This window comes from Nelumbo lutea, chromosome 3 (genome assembly GCF_056320005.1).
Source record: "Nelumbo lutea isolate HS-2025 chromosome 3, American lotus-T2T, whole genome shotgun sequence".
Classification (NCBI taxonomy): domain Eukaryota; kingdom Viridiplantae; phylum Streptophyta; class Magnoliopsida; order Proteales; family Nelumbonaceae; genus Nelumbo; species Nelumbo lutea.
Window position 1 is genome coordinate 106,960,599 of NC_142686.1, and position 20,135 is coordinate 106,980,733.

At 38.6% G+C, this 20,135-nt stretch overlaps 1 protein-coding gene across 2 annotated transcripts; it reads right to left on the minus strand.

The window, feature by feature from the left end:
- Window positions 1–2,506: 2,506 nt before the first annotated feature.
- EMB269 (GTP1/OBG family protein) lies at window positions 2,507–18,736 on the minus strand. 2 transcript variants are annotated; one of them, XM_088974659.1, is made up of 7 exons: window positions 17,639–18,736; window positions 15,664–15,937; window positions 6,383–6,671; window positions 4,755–4,914; window positions 3,258–3,366; window positions 2,808–2,949; window positions 2,507–2,704 (listed from the first exon to the last, which is right to left on the minus strand). In XM_088974659.1, the coding sequence occupies exons 1-6, from the start codon at window positions 18,643–18,645 to the stop codon at window positions 2,854–2,856; spliced, it is 1,935 nt and encodes a 644-aa protein (XP_088830785.1). In that variant the 5' UTR covers window positions 18,646–18,736; the 3' UTR covers window positions 2,507–2,704; window positions 2,808–2,853. The 2 variants fall into 2 exon arrangements, with proteins under 2 accessions (XP_088830785.1, XP_088830784.1); XM_088974658.1 differs by having other exon boundaries at window positions 2,507–2,949; window positions 17,639–18,735.
- Between the last annotated feature and the right edge of the window lie 1,399 nt (window positions 18,737–20,135).

Consider the following 20,135-nt stretch of genomic DNA (forward strand, 5'->3'; position numbering starts at 1 on the left):
TAACGGTTTTTTGCCAAGGACGAGGTTTGGGATAAAATGAAACTGGTTGCCTGGATGATTCCTGAGTCAAACAATCCAACCGTCCAGGTCAACAGCGGCTCAAAAACCATATGCCAAATACAACTGATATTGACAGTTGCAAGTTTGCAACCACAACATTGTAGGTTCTATTAAATATCTCCAAAGGAGTTTCAAAATTAGAGTTTTATTGGTTCTTTTCTATATCTTAGATACCCAAATCACCCTATTTTCAAAGACTCAATTTGAAAGGAATACAAACACAAATATGTAGAGTGCAAAAATGCCTTTCTTTTCATGCTCATAACTCCCCCCGCCAAAAGTCTCTAATTAATACCATTCAACTGATTGGAGATCGAAGAGGGCAGAAGGCACGATATTGTTCTGGTGGCCGCATGAGATAACACCAAAAGACTTCCAACTGGTTAGATGTTTCTTCACTTTATTGACCAAGAATGAAGGGCTGTTTGGTGATATTTGATATGGGGCATCCTTGCCTCAAACCCTTTGCCATTCGCTTCAGACGTAGGGTATCCTTGCCTCAAATCCCTCTGTTGAAAGAATAGCTCCCCGGAGTTTCACAAGGAGATGAAATATGGTGGACTATAAGGTTGCACAACTTAGAGGAGAAATCAAAACACCTAAAAATCTTCAAGAAAAAATCTCATTCCATTCTATCATACGCCTTGATCATATCAATCTTCAGCATACAATAGCCAGTTTTTCGATGTCAAGAATTAACAACCCAATGCTCCGCAGAGAGTCTGTCTTGCCCAAAATGAAATCGATGATGAGATTGGTTAGTTAAAAGTCCCATGTTGTGAGCTTTACCACTCACATGCTGCCCCAAGTAATGTAATTTCTAATAATGCATCCAAAAGACGCATTTCATATTGAGCCAACTAGCCAATTGAAGCATTACTTTTTTTTTATCAAAATTGAAGCATTAAAACTTACTTTAATAAAATGGTCATCGTGGAAATTTGTCACCTTTTAAATTTGAATTTCGGTTCATCTATGATCTAACTTGCCAATGCCGCCATGGTAGCCAAATAAAACATTTGATGATTTTATATAAGGGCAAAATCGGTATTATAGCATATTTAAATCCAAGACATCAACAGTTGCTGTTAGATTTCTAACCGTAAAACAACAGAAAGGGTGTACGAGTCCCTATACCTCCAAAAGTCAGGGAGGTTTAAGGGCATGTCAAACTTGAGGGGAGGCTTAAGACCCTTTCAGAAAACCCAGGGGAGGTTTAAGGGATTTACCCTAATATTAAATATACTATATTTGAAGTCGTGGGCCCGAAAGCCCAGACTAATTAGACTTGGGCTATACCCCTAAACCTATCCTCGGCCCAGCCCATGGATCTCCCTACAACAAGTCTACATAATCCGCCGTAAAAAGGTCAGTTTTTCCACAAGTTTTGAACCCTATGGCAAAATTTTGATTGGAGTAGGCAAATCTACAAGGGTCTAAGGTAGTATTGGTCCATTACCAAATACCAACCGAGTTCTCCTATCAAATATTAGGCATACAAAAAAGGCAATTAAATTCAGAAATTCATGGAACAAGTATCATAATTTCGCCAGTTTATTTACGGTACAGAAGTTTAAATTACAGTGAAATGTTCAGAAACTTCCTATAAAATATAATAAACAACTCCTATCAAGCTGTATATCTAAACTTGCAAACTTCTCCTTTCCCAAAGAGAAAAAAGAAGGAAAACAAGAAAAGTATTTCCCCCCAAGGTTGCAGTTGTTATTTCTGCGTTAGAGAGAAAATTTAGGCATAGCATTCAATCTTCTGTGTAGAATACAGAAATTAGCATCCAGATTTATAGGATCCTACCCTACAAATGAGTTTAAGACTATTGTCTTGTTATAAGCTTTTTAGCCATTCCAAGATGATCTGATCTAAGCTAATAGGTTCTTATGAGATCTCGAAAATGTCTCCAAATGAAACTTTTTGGTCAGGAGGCCCACTTTGGTTTGCTTCCAAATCAATAAACTAAATCCAACAAAGCCTTCCCAATTTATATCTGTTGTGCAATTAAAATACAACTACTAGGATATAAACATAGAATGCTTGAATATATATATATATATATATATATATAAAGAAAAACCTCAACTGGAAAATCCCACTATATGCTCTAAAGGATTATTTTCAAACTAAACCAAAGATAACTTCTCAGATGGAATCACAGGGTGACGGAGACTGGAGACATTGGTACCAAACTGAACTCTCATGTTTATCAGCCATTTGTGATTTTCTCCATACTAGAATATGTAAGGGTTCCCTAGTTGGGTAAAGTAGGGCGCTTCCCTACATGACCTGTCATATCTTGCTTGCTACGTGGAGAGATGATTTGGTCAATCTGAGAACACCAAGTAGGAAACCGTCTGGACATCCCACCTATTCAATCCTCCAGTCCATACCAGCCCTGAACCCCATCCATTATTGGTATTTTCCACAAGTAATATTGGCTGCTAAAAGTATTAATGCTTTAATGTTAAACTTGCCTAAAAAGATGGGTTTATTCTGAACATATGGCAAGGGATTAGGGGCTCAAATTTACCCAATTAACAGAGGCAAGATGGGCATGTAGGCCATTTTGGGCCGCAAAACAGTTTGCAATGGAAGATTCCTTGGACCTTCAGCCTCACTAGTAACCCGCTACCTATATATATGTAAATATAGATGTAGATAATGTCAAAAATAACTCTGTGGTCTTTTTATCTCATATGCTGAACTAGGTTACTCCAACAAGGTGTGACTTTTACCTTGTTTTACCAGCAAGTAGTCAGCATCAGCATAGAAATAGGTTAACTACTTCCACTCAGGCCATTTGACAGAACCTTGTGGCCCCTTCTTCATATTTGACAGTCCAAATTTGTCATTGGAATCATGCCATACCATTTCAATCTGGCAGTAAGCAATAGAAATCATCAGCAATGCATCCAAGTTTATCAATGGAATTATAGCAGAAATACAGAAAGCAAATGCAGCCCACTGGTCCAATCTTGACAACCAAAAGGATGGGAGTAAAAAGAACAAATAAAAAAGTAAGAGAGGAAAAACTTAGATGGCCATTAAAGTTGGAATTTGTCCTTTTATGTTATTAATTATTTTTTTTCTTGACTATTGTCAACACTTATTGCATGTTTCATGTTAATGGAAAACAATCCTAGACGATGTTGCCAAAGGAAAACCTGAAAATATTATTAACATACCTCACCAACAATCACCGTATCTCCTTCTTTAACACCAAGTTTAACAAGAGATTTGTTCACACCACATGCCTCCAAGACATGTTGGAACCTCCTCATAGATTCTGAATACCTGTTCAGAACTTCCAATTATCAGTATCCCAGATAGGCATCAGCAAGGTTAAGATGGAAACAGGAATAAAGGAATATTACTCCATCTTCAATCAAATTGGTCAATCACGGCAAAGAAACTGTGGAGTGTGGGCTCTACATTTTTCTAAATTCAAGGACCAGAAGAAAGAGAAACATATTTATCTGTTTTTTTATCAGTTATTGGTCCTTAATTGTTAAAAAAAAAATATGCATATGGTGTATCACAATAAATCTAATTGCAGGAATCTGTATGTTCTAGATATTTCATTAAATTTGTTATAATGTAACTTCAGCTTGAATGGCTTCGCATACAATGGTATACTTGTATCCAGATTAATCTCCTGGAATTTTGGAAAATGAAGGATTTTGCCCGCATTCATATCCTGAATGGAATACTTGTATCACTGACTGGTGTAGTCATCAATTTTGCACAATTGACCGGGATACCTGTATCCATATTTGTATCCTAGAATTTCAGAGATAAAGATCATATCCTCACTTTTCTCATAAGTGTCCATTTCCATATCCCACCATCATAGACCAGTTGAAGTTTATTGCCAACAAGGGGGGATTTAAGTCAAAATTCAAAAACAAGAGTCAAGACTCTGCATAATGAAAAAAAAAACTCATTTTTGCAGTTCATGCAGTTATAAATTATAACTTTGTTGTCATATCATATCTTCTCTATTCTCATGTTACCCCTTGGGATATATTGCACGCAGTGTTTTAAAGGGCATATTCCAGAGGGCTGAAGGGGTACTCCTCAGATTCATGAGGCACATGCCTCATACAAAAAAGGTAGAAAGAAAGAAAAAAAAGGAAAGGGAAAGAGAAAAAAAAAAGAAATAGGAGAAAAAAACAAGAGAAAATAAATCAAAGAAAAGTAAAAGGGAAGGAAAGAAAGTTTGGGCTGGGGGCTCTGCCCCCAGACCCCCCTTCTTCCTTCTCATCCTCCTTCCTCCTCATCCTCCTCCACTTAAGGAAGCTTACACCTCCTTGTGCTTGGGAGATTTACACCTCTTACATTCTGAACTACACCTCATGCCTCCAGGCAATGAAATGCCTCAGGTTATGCATCCACATTTTAAAACATTGATAGCACAATGATTTAAATTAATTAAAGTAAGATCACGGAATGAGGATAGTAAAAAATAGTGCAATTACAATTGCAGGATGGCAATAAGCAACATCTATGATTATGTAGTTACAATACAATTCTTCAGTAATACCTTTGCAGGATAAAATAAATCCAACAAAATATGCCAAAAGATGCTCAAAAAGAGATGAAAAACTAAATGGGTATTGTGGCAACTGGAATAAGTTCACATTAATATAATGGGATGAAGAAATAAGGCAAAGATAACATACTGCCAGTTTGTCATTTGAACAAAACGTTGTATGCCTGCACCGACTACATGCCAAGTATTGGAACCGCTATCATGAAAGATCTCGAAGTAATTAATGGAAGCACTTCTTTGCTTATGTACCATGTCAGCTACATGATTCAAGTTTACTGGATCAGCCCAACCTGAAATTCATGGAATATGTCAAAAAAATGCCAAGACCACATAAGGACATAAGAAAACCCTCTTGACACGCATAAGAATTTGAAGAAACTGACACATACCGACTGAGCAAAGGAGTTGAAGAAACTGATTTTTTTAAGGACTAGTTGGAATTAAGTGGCAGTACCAGTGTTGCATGGACTCTTCTGAATAGATGCCATGTCTATGTCGGACACATGTAGGATTCTGACACTCCAAGATTCTTGAGGGGCACTTCTATGTAATATTTCATTTTTATCTCCTAGATTATTTGACATAAATGAAGAACTAAGTGCGAAATGAATGCCATTTTTCATATCAAGCATTACTTAGTAACAAAGGCAACATTTTAGACCCATTTTTTGTAGGTATATAATGTTAGAATTCAAGAAAAAAAAAAAAAACTACTTTAATAGCATATTCACTTTTCTATAGATGTGTCTGTGAGTCCATGTTTGTTGTCTTGCCAAGTCAGACTCTTGTGCCTGTGCCCATGCAATACTGAGAAGTACATTTTCATGATTGGGGTACCACATTCAGAATCCAAGGTGAAATGCAGTTCAATAGGCATTCATCAAGATACAAGCTGACAAATACAGGATATTCGAGATATTAAGAGAACAATTTCAAAAATTTCTCAAATTTGAAACCACAATGTCTGGGATAGAAATGTATGTTAAATGCATTCTGCATATTCCATTTACAGTAATGAACATAGCTTCCATAAGTCCCTCAGAACACTTCATCTATGATAAGTTCATCTTGTAAGACAATGTGTTCATGTCACCTTGACCAAGAAGAACTAGTTCCATCATTGTGAATAATTTCAGGCAATACAAGGAAACAAGGATTGCCTTTCCATCTTGATAACTAATGTGGATCCAAAAGGCCATCAAATTATGAGTCCAACTATGATGCAGAAGTTTCACAGTAAATCAATAAAAAAAGTAATCAATCAAGTTAAAGATGTCACATGTTTTACTTATTTTTCATTGGTTCACATTTCACAAGGTCTACTTATTAATCATGTTAAAGATTTTAACCAAGTTTTAAAGTATCAATACACCCAATATGCACAAAAACATGTGTATTGGGTGTTTAGACCTTGCCAAAAAAACTTTTTTATATTTTTTACTTCATATTTTTACAGGAGGCTTGTTTAACTATTATTTAACAGTTAAAAAAGATGTTTCTACAAAACCCTTAAAAAAGGAGTCCCTAACAATACAATACGCTGGATACGGGGCATATTGTAATGAAATTTTGAACCGTGACTTCAACAATTTTAAAGATGTCACATGTGACATATCACTTTACCATTGGTTCACTTTTTTTGCTTCATGATGCACGTTCTGCACCATAGGTTTTGCCTCAAATTGTTCATGGTTGAAATCACCCAAAATGTTTGCATTGTTACTTGCCACTTTAAAGGAAATGAGATAAAGTTCTAACCTTCAACTTCCTTGTTTGCCTCTGCTTTTTTTCGTAGCTCATAAGCAGCACAAGCTACTTCATGAGTGCCCTGTCCGTTTGCTGCACTCATGCAGAAAGGTTCAATACCACGTCTTTGTAGGCTTTCTTGGAATGTATTCCACTTTTCAGATGCCTCTGGAAGATCCATTTTGTTATAGGCAACTATATAGGGCTTTTCAGCAAGCTCTGGGCTAAACAACTCCAACTCCAGACGAACTGCATCAAATTCATACTCTGGATGTTGTCCTGAACCATCAACAACATGCACCTAAAAGTCCAACAAAAGGTGGAGTTACATTAGCATGTTACAACAACTCCACATGCAAAACAAGAAATATATCATCACATATGTACTCTTAGAGGATCAGAAGTGTCATCATCATCATCATCATCATCATTATCATCCAAGCCTTATCCCAACAATATTGACAGCTACATGAATCCTGTTTATATAGGTATGTAAAGGCAGGTACATGGAGGGGGTTCAGGGGCCATACCAATCCACTCTGGATTTTGGAATCAGGAGGATGTAATAAAATGCACCCAGGGTTAAACTACTTATGAAAGGCTAGACAAATGGAACATTGCCAAAGCTCCCACTTATGTGAAACTAGATCTCATGACAAGCGTCACAAATAACACCTCAAGTTATCCAGATGCCCTGTCACTCCTTTTTATGGAAATGTCAAATGCATTAAAAAATATGAATTTTAGACCCTACTGGTGGACTTCTGGTAGGCAAAAATACATGAACAACATAAAGTTTAAACATAAACAGGGATGTAAGGATTATGGATGATCAATAGACTATGAATTACCAATGTTTTAAAACACAGAGGCATGATGTGAAGCATTCTACCATCCTAAGGCATTAAGTATAAACCAAGATGCCAGAGGCATAAGCCTCCTAAGCATTGATTTTTTAATTAATAAATAATAAAAAATAAGTTAAAATAATTTAAAGATATAATAAATAAGATAAATAAATTAAAAACAGGAAAATTTATGAGAAATTAGAAAATTTCTAATTTCTAATTTCTAATAATATAACCATCACATTTAAATATAGAAATTGAAGTATCATCAATTTATCACATTAAGTATCGTTATTCATAGTTTTTTTATGAATGTATCGTTATTCATAGTTATATATAAGTATCATCAGCAATCAATAAATCACTTGCAAAGTTTCAAATCAAATTTTCAGAATTAACAATTCAAAATAGCACAAAATTAACATAAACAAATATGTCATCTCATATTCAAATAAATGCAATGCATTAAAAGAAATCAAAGCTACAGTTCCCCCACTTCTATTTTGACATTTTTATTGTAATATTGCAATAAGAGGGTGGGCCTTGGCACAACGGTTGGGTTGATCCATTGTGACTTGGGTGACAAATGTTAAAATATTGGAAACAGCCTCTCTGTATGTCCAGGGGTAAGGTTGCATGCATCTGTCCCTCCCCAGACCCCACAACAACAGGAGCCTGGTGCATTGGGCTGCCCTTTATTGTAATATTGCAATAAACAAATTTCGAGGGCTTTCATCCTCAATATAATGTCAATTTACGATTGGGAGCATGATAAAATGGTTCCCCCACTTTTATTTACAACATTTTAATTATAAAAAGCTACCTAAAAATGTAAAAGCAAATGAGGCATATGCCTCATGTATAAAGCACAAAAAGGCGTATGCCCCAAGGAAATCATGAATCAGTGATTATTCATCAAAACAAAATCTTGAATCCATGAGCAATGCCATCACTAGCTTTAATTGCTTCAATGTTTCCAATAAGACCAAATAATAACTACCAAAATGGAGATCCATTGAGATTTGAATATCTCTCCCATCTTGAATGAACCTTGGCTACCAAGAAAGTTGCCATCAAAATAAACTGAAATCTGCCCAACCACCCATGGAGGGATAGGACTCCTTGGTTGAGAAAAGTGAAAGGTTGAAGGAAATATTGGTAAAAGAAGGGGGCCTCTTAAGCTACAAAAGAGGCACTACCACCTTCAAACACCTTATTTTTTCTCTCTCCCTAGACCCCCACATGACAACTTATAACTCATCATCATCATCCATGCCTTATCCCAACTATATGGGGTCGGCTACATGAATCCTGTTTTGCCAATCCATTCTATTTAAAGCAATATCTACTGTTAAATTATTAGTTCCTAAATCATTTTTTACTACTACCCATGTCCTTTTTGGTCTACCCCTAGCTCTTCTAGCCCCTTCAACTCATAACAAATCACTTCTTCTTCTTACTAGAGTTGTTGGTGGTTGTCTATGCTCATGAACAAACCATCTTAGTCCACTCTATCATTTTATCACCCTACCGGAGCTACTCCTAAGTTCCTACAAATGACTTCACTCCTAATACTATTCTTTCTAGTTTTTCCACTCATCCATCCTAACATTTGTAGTTCTGCTACATTCATTTTTCCAAACATGTTAGTTTCTTGACTGCCTAACATTCTGCTCCATACACCATAGCTGCCCTTACAACTATTTTATAGAATTTTCCTTTTAATCTAAGTGGTATCTACCTATCAAAAGTCCAGACGCACCCCTCCATTTTGCCCATCTGCTCTAATTCTTTGGGTGATATCCTCCTAAATCTCTCCCTTGTTAATAATTATTGAACCAAGGTACCATAAATGGTCACATTGAGTTATCTCTTGACCTCCAATCCTAAGTGTATCCTCATTTATACTCCTATTATTACTAAATTTACATGTCATATACTTTGTTTTAGTCCTACTTATTTTAAAACCTCTTATTTCTAAGGCATATATCTATAATCTTAATTTTGCATTTAATCCCTCATTAGTTTCATTAACTAAAATAATGTCATCCACAAACAACATGCACCATGGAACTTCTTCCCAAATATCTCCATTGTTGCAATAGGACAATTCCAAGAGCCACTGAATCCATCCCAATTAGGCCCAAAAATAAATGCCATAATCTCCTTGGTAGTGAACGATTAAATGTGGAGCTGATTCTACTTTCTTTAGACATATAATACAGGCATAAACAGAGAAGAGGGACATCCCACACTTATTACTGTTAGCGTAGGGGTATTTCTGTCTTTATACCTTGATTGATGTTGCTGATCTGTAATGTTGTGTTGAAACATGTGCCCTTAAGTAAGGGCACATAGATCTTTTCAGTTATGTTTTAATAATAATATAAATACTTACTGGCCGACTGGGAGAAGTTATGTTGACTCTTTCAGTTCGAACCAGAATTCTCTCTTCTCTCTTTCTCTCTTTCTCTCTTTCTTTATCACTATTTCTTCTTCTACATAACTGAACTCAGTCAGGCCGAACTCTAAGGCAAACCTGAATTTTAACATGGTATCAGAGCTAGGTTAAATCTGCCTAGATTTCTGCTTGCCTAGGATTCATTCTCTGCGCACCCTATCTAGGGTTTCCCTCTTTTTTTCTGTGTTCGATTAGAGATAAGGGAAAGGGATGAAAAGGAGTGATCGCCCTCTTCCCTTGGGGGTCTCTATGCCTCCATTCAGGTCGTATGTGGTCGGTTGCTGTGATTTCTGAGATCGCCCTCTCCTAGTAGAGGAAAAATAGAGGGCCGAACTGTGTGTGGCTGTTGTGTGTGAAGCGGCTGCTGTGTGTGGACTGCTCTCCATTTCGCATGGATGTTACTTCAGCGATAAGGTAAGAGATTTTAGTGCATGATATCTGTTATGGATTAAATAGGAGGTGTGTTTCAGACCATTTGCTAGGGTTTTGGCCAGTAAGTACTAGGGTTTATGCTGGTTTCTTTGTGCATTTTGAAGGAAGAGATATGATCATATAGTGGTGAGATTTCAGGTAATTGTAGGAGTAGGTTTGTGGTGTGAGCACATTTTTCAGCAACAACAAGTGCTGAAACCAGTGTGACAGGTGTGATTTAGTGTTTGTGGTGTAAAGAGCACACATTCCAGCAACAATTAGTGCTGCAATAAGTGTGACAGGTGTGACCTAGTGGTGTGTAGTGTGCCGATCTCAGTGATAATAGAATTCAGCAAGTGTGCAGAATTGGTGATAACATAATGGGAGACAGTAATGATTATAAACCTAGTGTGGTGGTGCCTACAGACTACCTGAATGTTCAGATGACCTCCATTAAGTTAAATGGAGAGAATTATGTGCCTTGGGCCAAATCCGTTTAAGCCTTTCTAAAGGCAAAGAAGAAGGTAAAACATATTAGAGAGGAGAAACCCTCCTCTGACTCTCACGAGTATGAAGATTGGGAGCAAGAGGACACTCAGATCATCACATGGTTGTGGAACAGTATGGAACCCAGGATTAGTGTGAACTTCATGTTCCTTGGTACTGCCAAAGATGTGTGGGACCATGCGAAGAAATTGTATTCGGGACAGGACAATACAACCAGAGTTTATCAGCTTTATCAAGAGTACTTTAATCTGCAACAGGGCAATTAGAGTCTTGAGGAGTACTATGCCAACATGAGGAACATACGTAATGAGTTGAATGTCTATCATCCTCTCACTTCTGATGTCAAGATTCAGCAACAACAGAGAGAGCAGCTTGATGTGACTAGATTTTTGGTAGGACTAAAGTCTGAATATGAACCAGTACGGGCTCAGATATTAGGGGGAGCAGCTCTTCCGTCCCTAGAAGAGGTATTTGCTCGACTTCGGAGGATTTCTATCGGATCTACTAACAACTCTAATATCTCAGATAGATCTGCCTTTGCTGCATCGAGAAGCCGTGGTGGTAGAGGTGGAGCTCGGGGAGCTCAGTCTGACCGTGGTGTTGGTAGTGGTTCTGCATATGGCCGAAGTGGCAATGGTGGGTCTACTTATAATCATGGTGGTGGTCATACTGGGAGCAGAGATTCAGGGGGAGCCCGTGGTAGAGGACGTAGCTCAGGCCCGAGGAAGTGCACTCATTGTGGTTTGGATGGACATACCATCAACTATTGTTATGATTTACATGGTCCTCCCTCAACCTGGGCCAATCATGCCGCGATCGGTGACTCAAGTTCCAGCTTTAGACAGGAGAATCATTCATCTGACCAGTTGCCTCCTACATCCACAGATGGTCCCATGAAGAAGATGGTGAGTGTTCCCCGTAATGAATATGAGAGGTTTATCCAATCACAGCAGAACCAGAACACGGCGACTTTTGCTCACTCAGGTATGGCTTGTCTGGTATCTACACCCAAACCCTGGATCATTGACTCTGGAGCCTCCGATCACATGACTGGAACTCCAAGTGTGTTTTCCTCCTTATCTCATTGCTCAACATCACAATCTGTCACCCTTGCTAATGGTTCCACATCCTCAATTTGTGGTGTTGGTAATGTTGACCTAGATCCTGTATCCCTCTCATCAGTTCTGTATGTTCCTAAATTGCCTTTTAACCTTATGTCTGTTAGTAAGCTAACCAAATCACTTAACTGCTCCATTACCTTTTATCCTTCTATGTGTGTCTTTCAAGATCTCAAGACGGGGATGAAGATTGGTGGAAGGAATGAAGCAGGTGGACTGTATTATCTTGACGGTGGTGGTGGTAGAACTTCAACAGCTCTCCAGTCATCTCTTTCTCCTCTCCAATGGCACTGCCGATTTGGTCATCCGTCACTCAAAGTCTTGAAGTCCTTGGTTCCGTCCTTGAGTCAGCTTTCTGTTTTGGATTGTGAGTCATGTCAATTTGGGAAACACCATCGTGTTCCCTTTAGTTCTAGGGTTGATAACCGTGTGTCGAGTCCTTTTTTTTTAGTTCATTCAGATGTTTGGGGTCCTTATAAAGTAATGTCATATAATGGATACAGATATTTTGTCATTTTTGTGGATGATTTTTCAAAGATGACGTGGCTCTATTTAATGAAAGAAAGAAGTGAATTGTTTACCATTTTTCAAAAATTTTATGCTGAAATTCGTAACCAATTTGGTACCCACATCAAAGTTTTTCGTTCTGATAATGGCCGCGAATATTTATCCTCATCATTTCAAGAATACTTGGACCAACACGGCATTATACATCAGACCCCGTGTACCTACACCCCACAACAAAACTGGGTGGCTGAGAGAAAGAATCGCCATCTCCTTGAAACAGCAAGATCCCTAATGCATCACATGCATGTTCCCAAACCTTTTTGGAGTGATGCAGTGCTTACCTCTTGTTTTCTGATTAATTGGATGCCCAGGTTCATCCTTGATGGTCAGTCTCCATTTCAGGTCTTGTTTCCCTCTTTGTCTCCGTTCCCTCTTACGCCGAGAGTTTTTGGGTGTGTTTGTTTTGTCCATAATCTGGGTCCTGGGAACGACAAGTTTGATGTCCGTTCTCTCAAATGCATCTTCCTTGGCTATTCTCGGACACAGAAAGGGTATAGGTGTTACCATCCTGGGTTTCGACGGTCCTTTGTGTGTGCTGATGTCAGTTTCTTTGAGTCTACTCCGTTCTTTTTGGGGTCTGGTGATGCTTATTCCTCCTCATCACCTCCTCCTCTTCCACTTCCCGTTGTCGATCCTCCTCCCTTTGTTCCAGTTGTGACCAAATCCTTGCCTCTAGTGCCACCACCTGTTGAACGCCCACCTATTCGTCATGTGTATACACATCGCCCACATGCACCAGCTACTACTCCTCCGGCTACATCTCCGTCGATGGATCCGGCACCAGACCCCCACTTAGCATCTGAGATTGATCTATCCATTGCTTTACGGAAAGGTAAACGTACTTGCACCCTTCATCCCATTTCTAATTATGTTTCTCTTACTCACCTTTCGGCTTCCCATCGCCAGTTCGTTACCTTGTTATCATCAGTTATTGTTCCTAAAAATGTCCAGGAAGCTCTTGCCTCTCCAGGGTGGTGCCGTGCCATGGAAGAAGAACTCTCAACCCTTCATCATAATCATACTTGGGACCTCGCTGCTCTTCCTCCTAGGAAGCAAGCTGTTGGTTGTAAGTGGGTTTATACGGTTAAGTATCTGCCTGATGGTAGTGTTGAATGCCTGAAAGCACGATTAGTTGCAAAAGGGTACTCCCAAACCTATGGCATTGACTACACAAAGACCTTCTCACCGGTTGCTAAGATAGGGTCAGTTCGTATTGTGATCTCTCTTGCAGCTTGATATCAAGAATGCCTTCTTGCATGGTGACTTACTCGAGGAGGTCTACATGGAGCAACCTCCAGGGTTTGTTGCTCCGGGGGAGGATGGTAAGGTGTGCAGACTAAGGTAGGTTCAGTGAGGTGGTAAAGAAATTTGGCATGAAACAGTGCAAAGTTGACCATTTTGTATTTAGTCATGACTCTCCGGGAGGAAAAATACTGTTGCTGGTGTATGTAGATGATATTGTTATTACTGGGAATGATAACATTGGTATTGATAGGCTGAAGACTTATCTGCAGGATCACTTTCAGACAAAGGATCTGGGTAAACTGAAATACTTCTTGGGGATAGAGGTAGCGAGATCCAAGTATGGGATTAATCAGTGCCAGAGGAAGTATGTGCTTGATTTGCTGGAAGAAATAGGCTTGTTGGGTGCCAAACCAGTTGAAACACCCATGGACACAAATACCAAGCTAAGCAGTGATATGGGTGAAGTGTTTGAAGACCCTGGCAGATACCGACGACTTGTGGGCAAACTGAACTACCTAACCATTACCAGACCAGACATCTCATTTGCAGTTAGTGTGGTAAGCCAGTTCATGCAAAAACCTCTTATTCCTCATTGAAATGCGGTTCTGAGAATTGTGAAGTATCTAAAAGGAGCCTCGGGTCACGGTCTGATATACAAGAGTGGGGGAAAACTTGAAATAGAAGGGTATTCTGATGCTGATTGAGCCGGTTCTATGTCTGATAGGTGGTCTACTACAGGCTATTGCACGTTTCTGGGAGGTAACTTGGTGACATGGAAAAGTAAGAAGCATACGGTTGTGGCAAGAAGCAGTGCAGAAGCAGAGTATAGGGCTATGGCGCATACCGCTTATGAATTAGTGTGGCTAAGGAACCTTCTACAGGAAGTAGGGTACAACATTAACACTCCAATGAAGCTCTATTGTGATAATCAGGTTGCAGTTCATATCTCCTCTAATCCAGTGTTTCATGAAAGAACCAAGCACATTGAGGTTGACTGTCACTTTGTGAGGGAGAAGGTGCTGAATGGAGAGCTAGACACTACACATGTTAATACAGGAAATCAATGGGTTGACTTATTTACAAAAGGCTTGAGTCAGGGAAGAGTGGACTACATATGTAACAAGCTAGGAGTATATGATATATACTCACCAGCTTGAGGGGGAGTGTTAGTGTAGGGGTATTTCTGTCTTTATACCTTGATTGATGTTGTTGATCTGTAATGTTGTGTTGAAACATATGCCCTTAACTTAAGTAATGGCACATAGATCTTTTCAGTTATGTTTTAATAATAATATAAATACTTACTGGCCGACTGGGAGAAGTTATGTTGACTCTTTCAGTTCGAACCAGAATTCTCTCTTCTCTCTTTCTCTCTTTCTCTCTTTCTCTCTTTCTCTCTTTCTTTATCACTCTTTCTTCTTCTACATAACTGAACTCAGTCGGGCCGAACTCTAAGGCAGACCTGAATTTTAACAATTACATACAAATAACATCAAAAGTATTGATCTTTCCTTTTACTGCCTCCTATAAACAGAAGGATACACTGTGCAGATCAAAAGAAACCCAGTCTTTTCTGTGAATACATGTTCGCCAGGGTTAGAAATCAATGCTTGGAAAAATAGATTGTGGTGAAGAAACCTAATCGTTAGGGCAACCCAAATTCTAGATTTCTAGTGAGGGTTTGGAGGGAGAGATGTAGACATCCTTAAGACTGTTGATTAGAGCAACAACCCTTTCCATCTAGACAGTCCTAAAGGGGCATTTAAGTGTAAATTCCAGCCCCACGATAGGTCCATCCAAAATTTTATTTTCTGACCATTACCCACCCCAAGTATGATCAAACAAGGACAAAGTTTCCATCTCAACTTACCCATCAAAATGCCAATTCACACCTTTACAGGAATATAAGGTACTACATGCCAACAGACCAGTGTTAGAAACATGTGAACTCTAGATCTTGATTAAGGAAGCATACAAAAAGTAATTTTCTAGCTTCGTAAGACAGGAAGGAATTAGACATTTGACAATGAGAAACCAAATAATCAAAAGAGTAATATCAGCAAATTTGATAAATTATGCCTCGTTTGACTTAAAAGAATATTAAACTACATTCATTTCAACATGAGATGGTCTAACCAGAACAGAACATCTTTCAGTGTGTCTTAGAAACTCATGGCCTAAACCAAAACCTCGGTGTGCTCCTTCAAGTAAACCTGGCAGATCTGCTACAACCATTGTTGCATCATAGTCAAATGAAACCACTCCCAGATTAGGAAGTAAAGTTGTAAAGGGATAGTTAGCTATTGTTGGCTGAGCAGCACTTATGATGCTGAGGAGGGTGCTCTTTCCTGCATTTGGAGCACCAACTATTCCAACATCAGCAACAAGTTTCAGCTCCAATTCTAACCACCTGATGAAGCAAACTGTTAGGCTGAAATTGGTAGACTAAACTAATTCTTCAATTTGTTGTATAAACTGAAAATTTTGTCATCACATTAGAACCCATGTACACCAAGGATCTGTTCAATGGACATGTACAAAAAGTATAATTCAGTATGACAAAATGCCCTAAACAGTGTAATCTTTTCAAACAGCAGGCTACAAGGATAGTGCTGTCAATGGGTCGTCAGGTTGGGTCAGGATTAGGAAAGACTCAGTCCTGAGCCAATAAACAAATGTGTAGAACCAGTTCCATACCACACCCTATAGGGTCTGAAGATAACAGACAAAGAACCGGCCCAGTTATTAATCAGGGCTATCCAGTCTGACTAAATAAAACCCGATTATAATTGACAGTTATTCTTTTAGCCCGTAACTTGACAATAAACCCACTCATTTGTTAAATCAATGCATTTGGAATTTTGGACATCATAATATGATAATATTACAAGTATATCATGAGAAAAAATAGGTATTACATAATTATACACATAGCGAGCTCTGGTCTTAATTGGTCCGGAACAGCCAAAACCAATCCAGACCCATTTATAATCAGGACACATAATGTAGATCCAGACCCTATATAATTGGATTGATTTAGTTCTGTCAGGTCTGCCCAACCCATTGACAACACTATATAAGGAACATCTGAAAACAACTTATATATGGACAACCATGAACATGAAGTTCCTTTGACTTTACTGCTTCTTCTGTGCTTGATTTGTTCTTAAAATAGTTGCATTCCTCTCAGCTCAAGTGCACCAAAAAAAAGCTGCAAGCAGAATTTCCCATGTAACTTTTCATTTCTCACTTAAACTTTATAGATACCAACATTGAAAGAAATTTTCAGTTTTTGCTGGGAAACATCCTTTCCAGCCAAAAGAAGCAAACACAATTTCCCATGGTTCCTGGAAAAATGGTAGACTGGTAGTATAGGAACAGATGGATGCTGTTTCCAGCCCATCAGAGCATAAAACACAGCCATTATTATCCAACACCATGCTCCTCATAAGATTCTGTTTTACGAAACTTTGGTAAAACATTTCATGACATATTAAGTCATCTTTTAAACAACTTAGTGAGATTTCAAGTGATCCCTATGAGGCTTTTCTAAGGAATTAGAAGTCAAACATTACAATGGGATATGAAAAGTGCAACTCAAGTGCCAAATTCATATAGATAACAATCAAATTTCAAAGGCCCAAAACTGCACAATGCTGTCAGCAAATGAAATTAAGGCTGTGTTTGGTTGCAATGCAAATTTATTTACACTGATGTAAAACCATGGTAGTGCAAATGATTTTTTTTTTCAAAAGTTATCTTATTTTGTTTGATTGCAGTACAAATAAAGTAAAATAAGACCTGAAGCAGAATAAAATGATGAAACCAGAATTTGCATTCTTTTCATTTGCACTTCCATGCATGTGTACTAATGCACATAAGATTGCACTGCAACCAAACACAGCAAAGAACAAAGGGAAACTTTTATATTTCTAAGAGACTCGTGCTGAACTGCTGATTGTCTAAACGACTGCAGGAATTATCATTATCTTATAAGAATGAGTCATGGAGGAGTTATAACCCACAACAAAAATAGCATGTACTAAACAAATGCAATATCTCAAATATGTTAATAAGAACATCCAAAACAATAATAACATGTTTAACTTACATTTCTGCACCCTCTTCACCATTCTCAGCAATCTTTGGTACTTTGTTTGTTCCTGACTTAAAGGAAGCATTCCCTCTCCCACCCCGCCCACCAGGTAACAACAGTGCCCTCTGCCCAGGATTCAGAAGCTCCAGAAGCAGTTGCCCTTCGGGTCCTTCTTTCCCTGCTTCTCTAATCACAGTCCCTGGAGGCACCTTTACCACTACATCCACTCCTTTTGCCCCATCCTGTTTCCTTCCTTGTCCATGGTGCCCTCTCCCAGCCCTAAAATGGATGCTTTTGCGAAATGGTAACAGAGAATTCATTGAACCATCAACCTCAACATAAACATTTCCTCCCGTACCCCCATCTCCACCCGACGGCCCACCAAATGGCACATATTTCTCACGCCGAAAGGCCACAACGCCATTCCCGCCATTTCCAGCCTTCACATAAATTTTTGCCCGGTCAAAGCATCTCATCACTGCCGGTACTCCTTTCTCCTTCTCTCCCTCTGTCAAATCTCTCTCACTGTCGGATTTGTCGCATTCGAACCCCATCACTTCGCCACTGTTGTCATCATCAGCAGAAGCAAACTCCTCGTCGATAAACTCAATTTCTTCATAATCAAACCCTAATTCGGTATCAAAGGCATCCTCCTCAATGTCTGACTCATCCATGACATACGCATTTTCATGAGTCGAGATCTTTTTCTCTGCGATATTCTCCAAAGTCGACTCGGAGAGCTTTACTTCGCTTGGAATCCGATTTGGGGACTCGAAGGAATACCCGAAGAAATCTTCCTTAGGCGGAAGACGGGTGTAAGTCGTGGCTTCCCCACCGCCGGATCGATTAATGGGTGGTGGCGGCCGCGGTGGCAACCTATCAGAGTTGAGTCGAGGTTTGGGTTTAGAGTTCGAGCTGCGGGATAGCCTTCTCGGAGAGCTATTACGAGGGTTCCGTGTGTTCAGGCGAGCTTGAGTTGGACAAAGACGATGAGAAGAAGCACATACGGATAGAGATGCCATTATCGGTTTCAGAATGGGAAAAAATGGCGCTAAACAGAAAAAAGGATGAGTTCGTTAATTAAACGGTTCCCGGCAGGTACTTCTAAAGAAGATAATCAACATATAATTTTGACAGTTGGCACGTATTTTGATTCTGTGGAAAAATCTGGATATTAGCCTATCGTGGATAGCTTAGCAAATGTCTTATAGCATCCCAAGCTTTACGGAATTTCAAAATTACCTCTAAATTTTCCGACAATTGAATAAATCTTCTCATGCCGTTGGTTTTAACATTTCATCATAATCCTTTTGCATGTAGAGCAGGTATAGATTTTTTTTTTGAAAAATTAGTCCCCTAACTTCAAAACATATCTATATAATATCTAAATTTTCAAATTGTGTTTAATAGGCCCTTATCGTTAACGATTGAGCCAAATGACTGAAATACCCATCATATTCCGAGGAAGAGAGACTTTTTTCAGAAAATGGCAGAACTGCCCTCACCTAAAAACCCTTTATGCATCGGATGCCAACACTGCTCACAGTGCTCACTCAACACCTTGGTTTCGTATCTAGGTTGTAGTGGTCGTCGCCGGTGTGATTGCTCGGGAAAACACCGTCGTAGACCTCTTACCGATCATTTAAAGTCTTTGCCAACGCTTAGCATTCTCTTCTATCTACAGTAAAGGTTATCTAACCCTTGTCGTCGTCGAAGAAGAAAGGTTAAAAAATCACATTTTAAACCATATCTTTTGTCCTCTTCACTTTTGTTATATGATTATGGTTTGATTTTGATTTTTTATTCATTAGATAGACAATCTAGAATGTATTTTTCAGACCAACAATTGATCGGTGTCTGGTTTCACAACCCTTTTTTCCCTTTCATTCTTATAACACCTCAATTTAAAATTATTTTACGTGCATCTGATATCACATGACGGTGTTGACTGACGGTCAATTAATGGTAAGGAACTATTAGACACAATTTGAAAGTTCAAGTATATAGAGACATTTTAAAGTTTGGAGACTAACTTCACACAACGCCCAAAGTACAGGGTACTACTATTCAAGAAATTTTTCCTTTTGTTTTTATTCCACCCCCCAGGGGCTTTGCCCTCTATAATTGTTCTTTAAATTTTCAAAATAAAATTCAACAAATCCAAATTTTTAACGATGCCTCTACCGTTACAACCCTGAAATGCCATTAATAAATCATCCCAAAGCTTGGTTTAAGCATTAGTTGATTCTTAATCTTCTCTTTTTTCTTTTGTATTTTTCTTGGTTTGAACATTTGTGAGTTTTGTTTACAAATTTGAACTGCATTTCTTATTTAACATTGATGATGGTAAAATTAAATAGTAAAACTAGAAGAGATGATTGTGGAGGGTGCAGGTACAACACGTTTGTTCAAAAGTTTCATTTTAAAATTTTAAAATATAAAGGGGTAAATTTTCCATCTTTTCATTACAAAAACACTAACGGCATGGGAGGATTTAGTCAATAACTCAAAA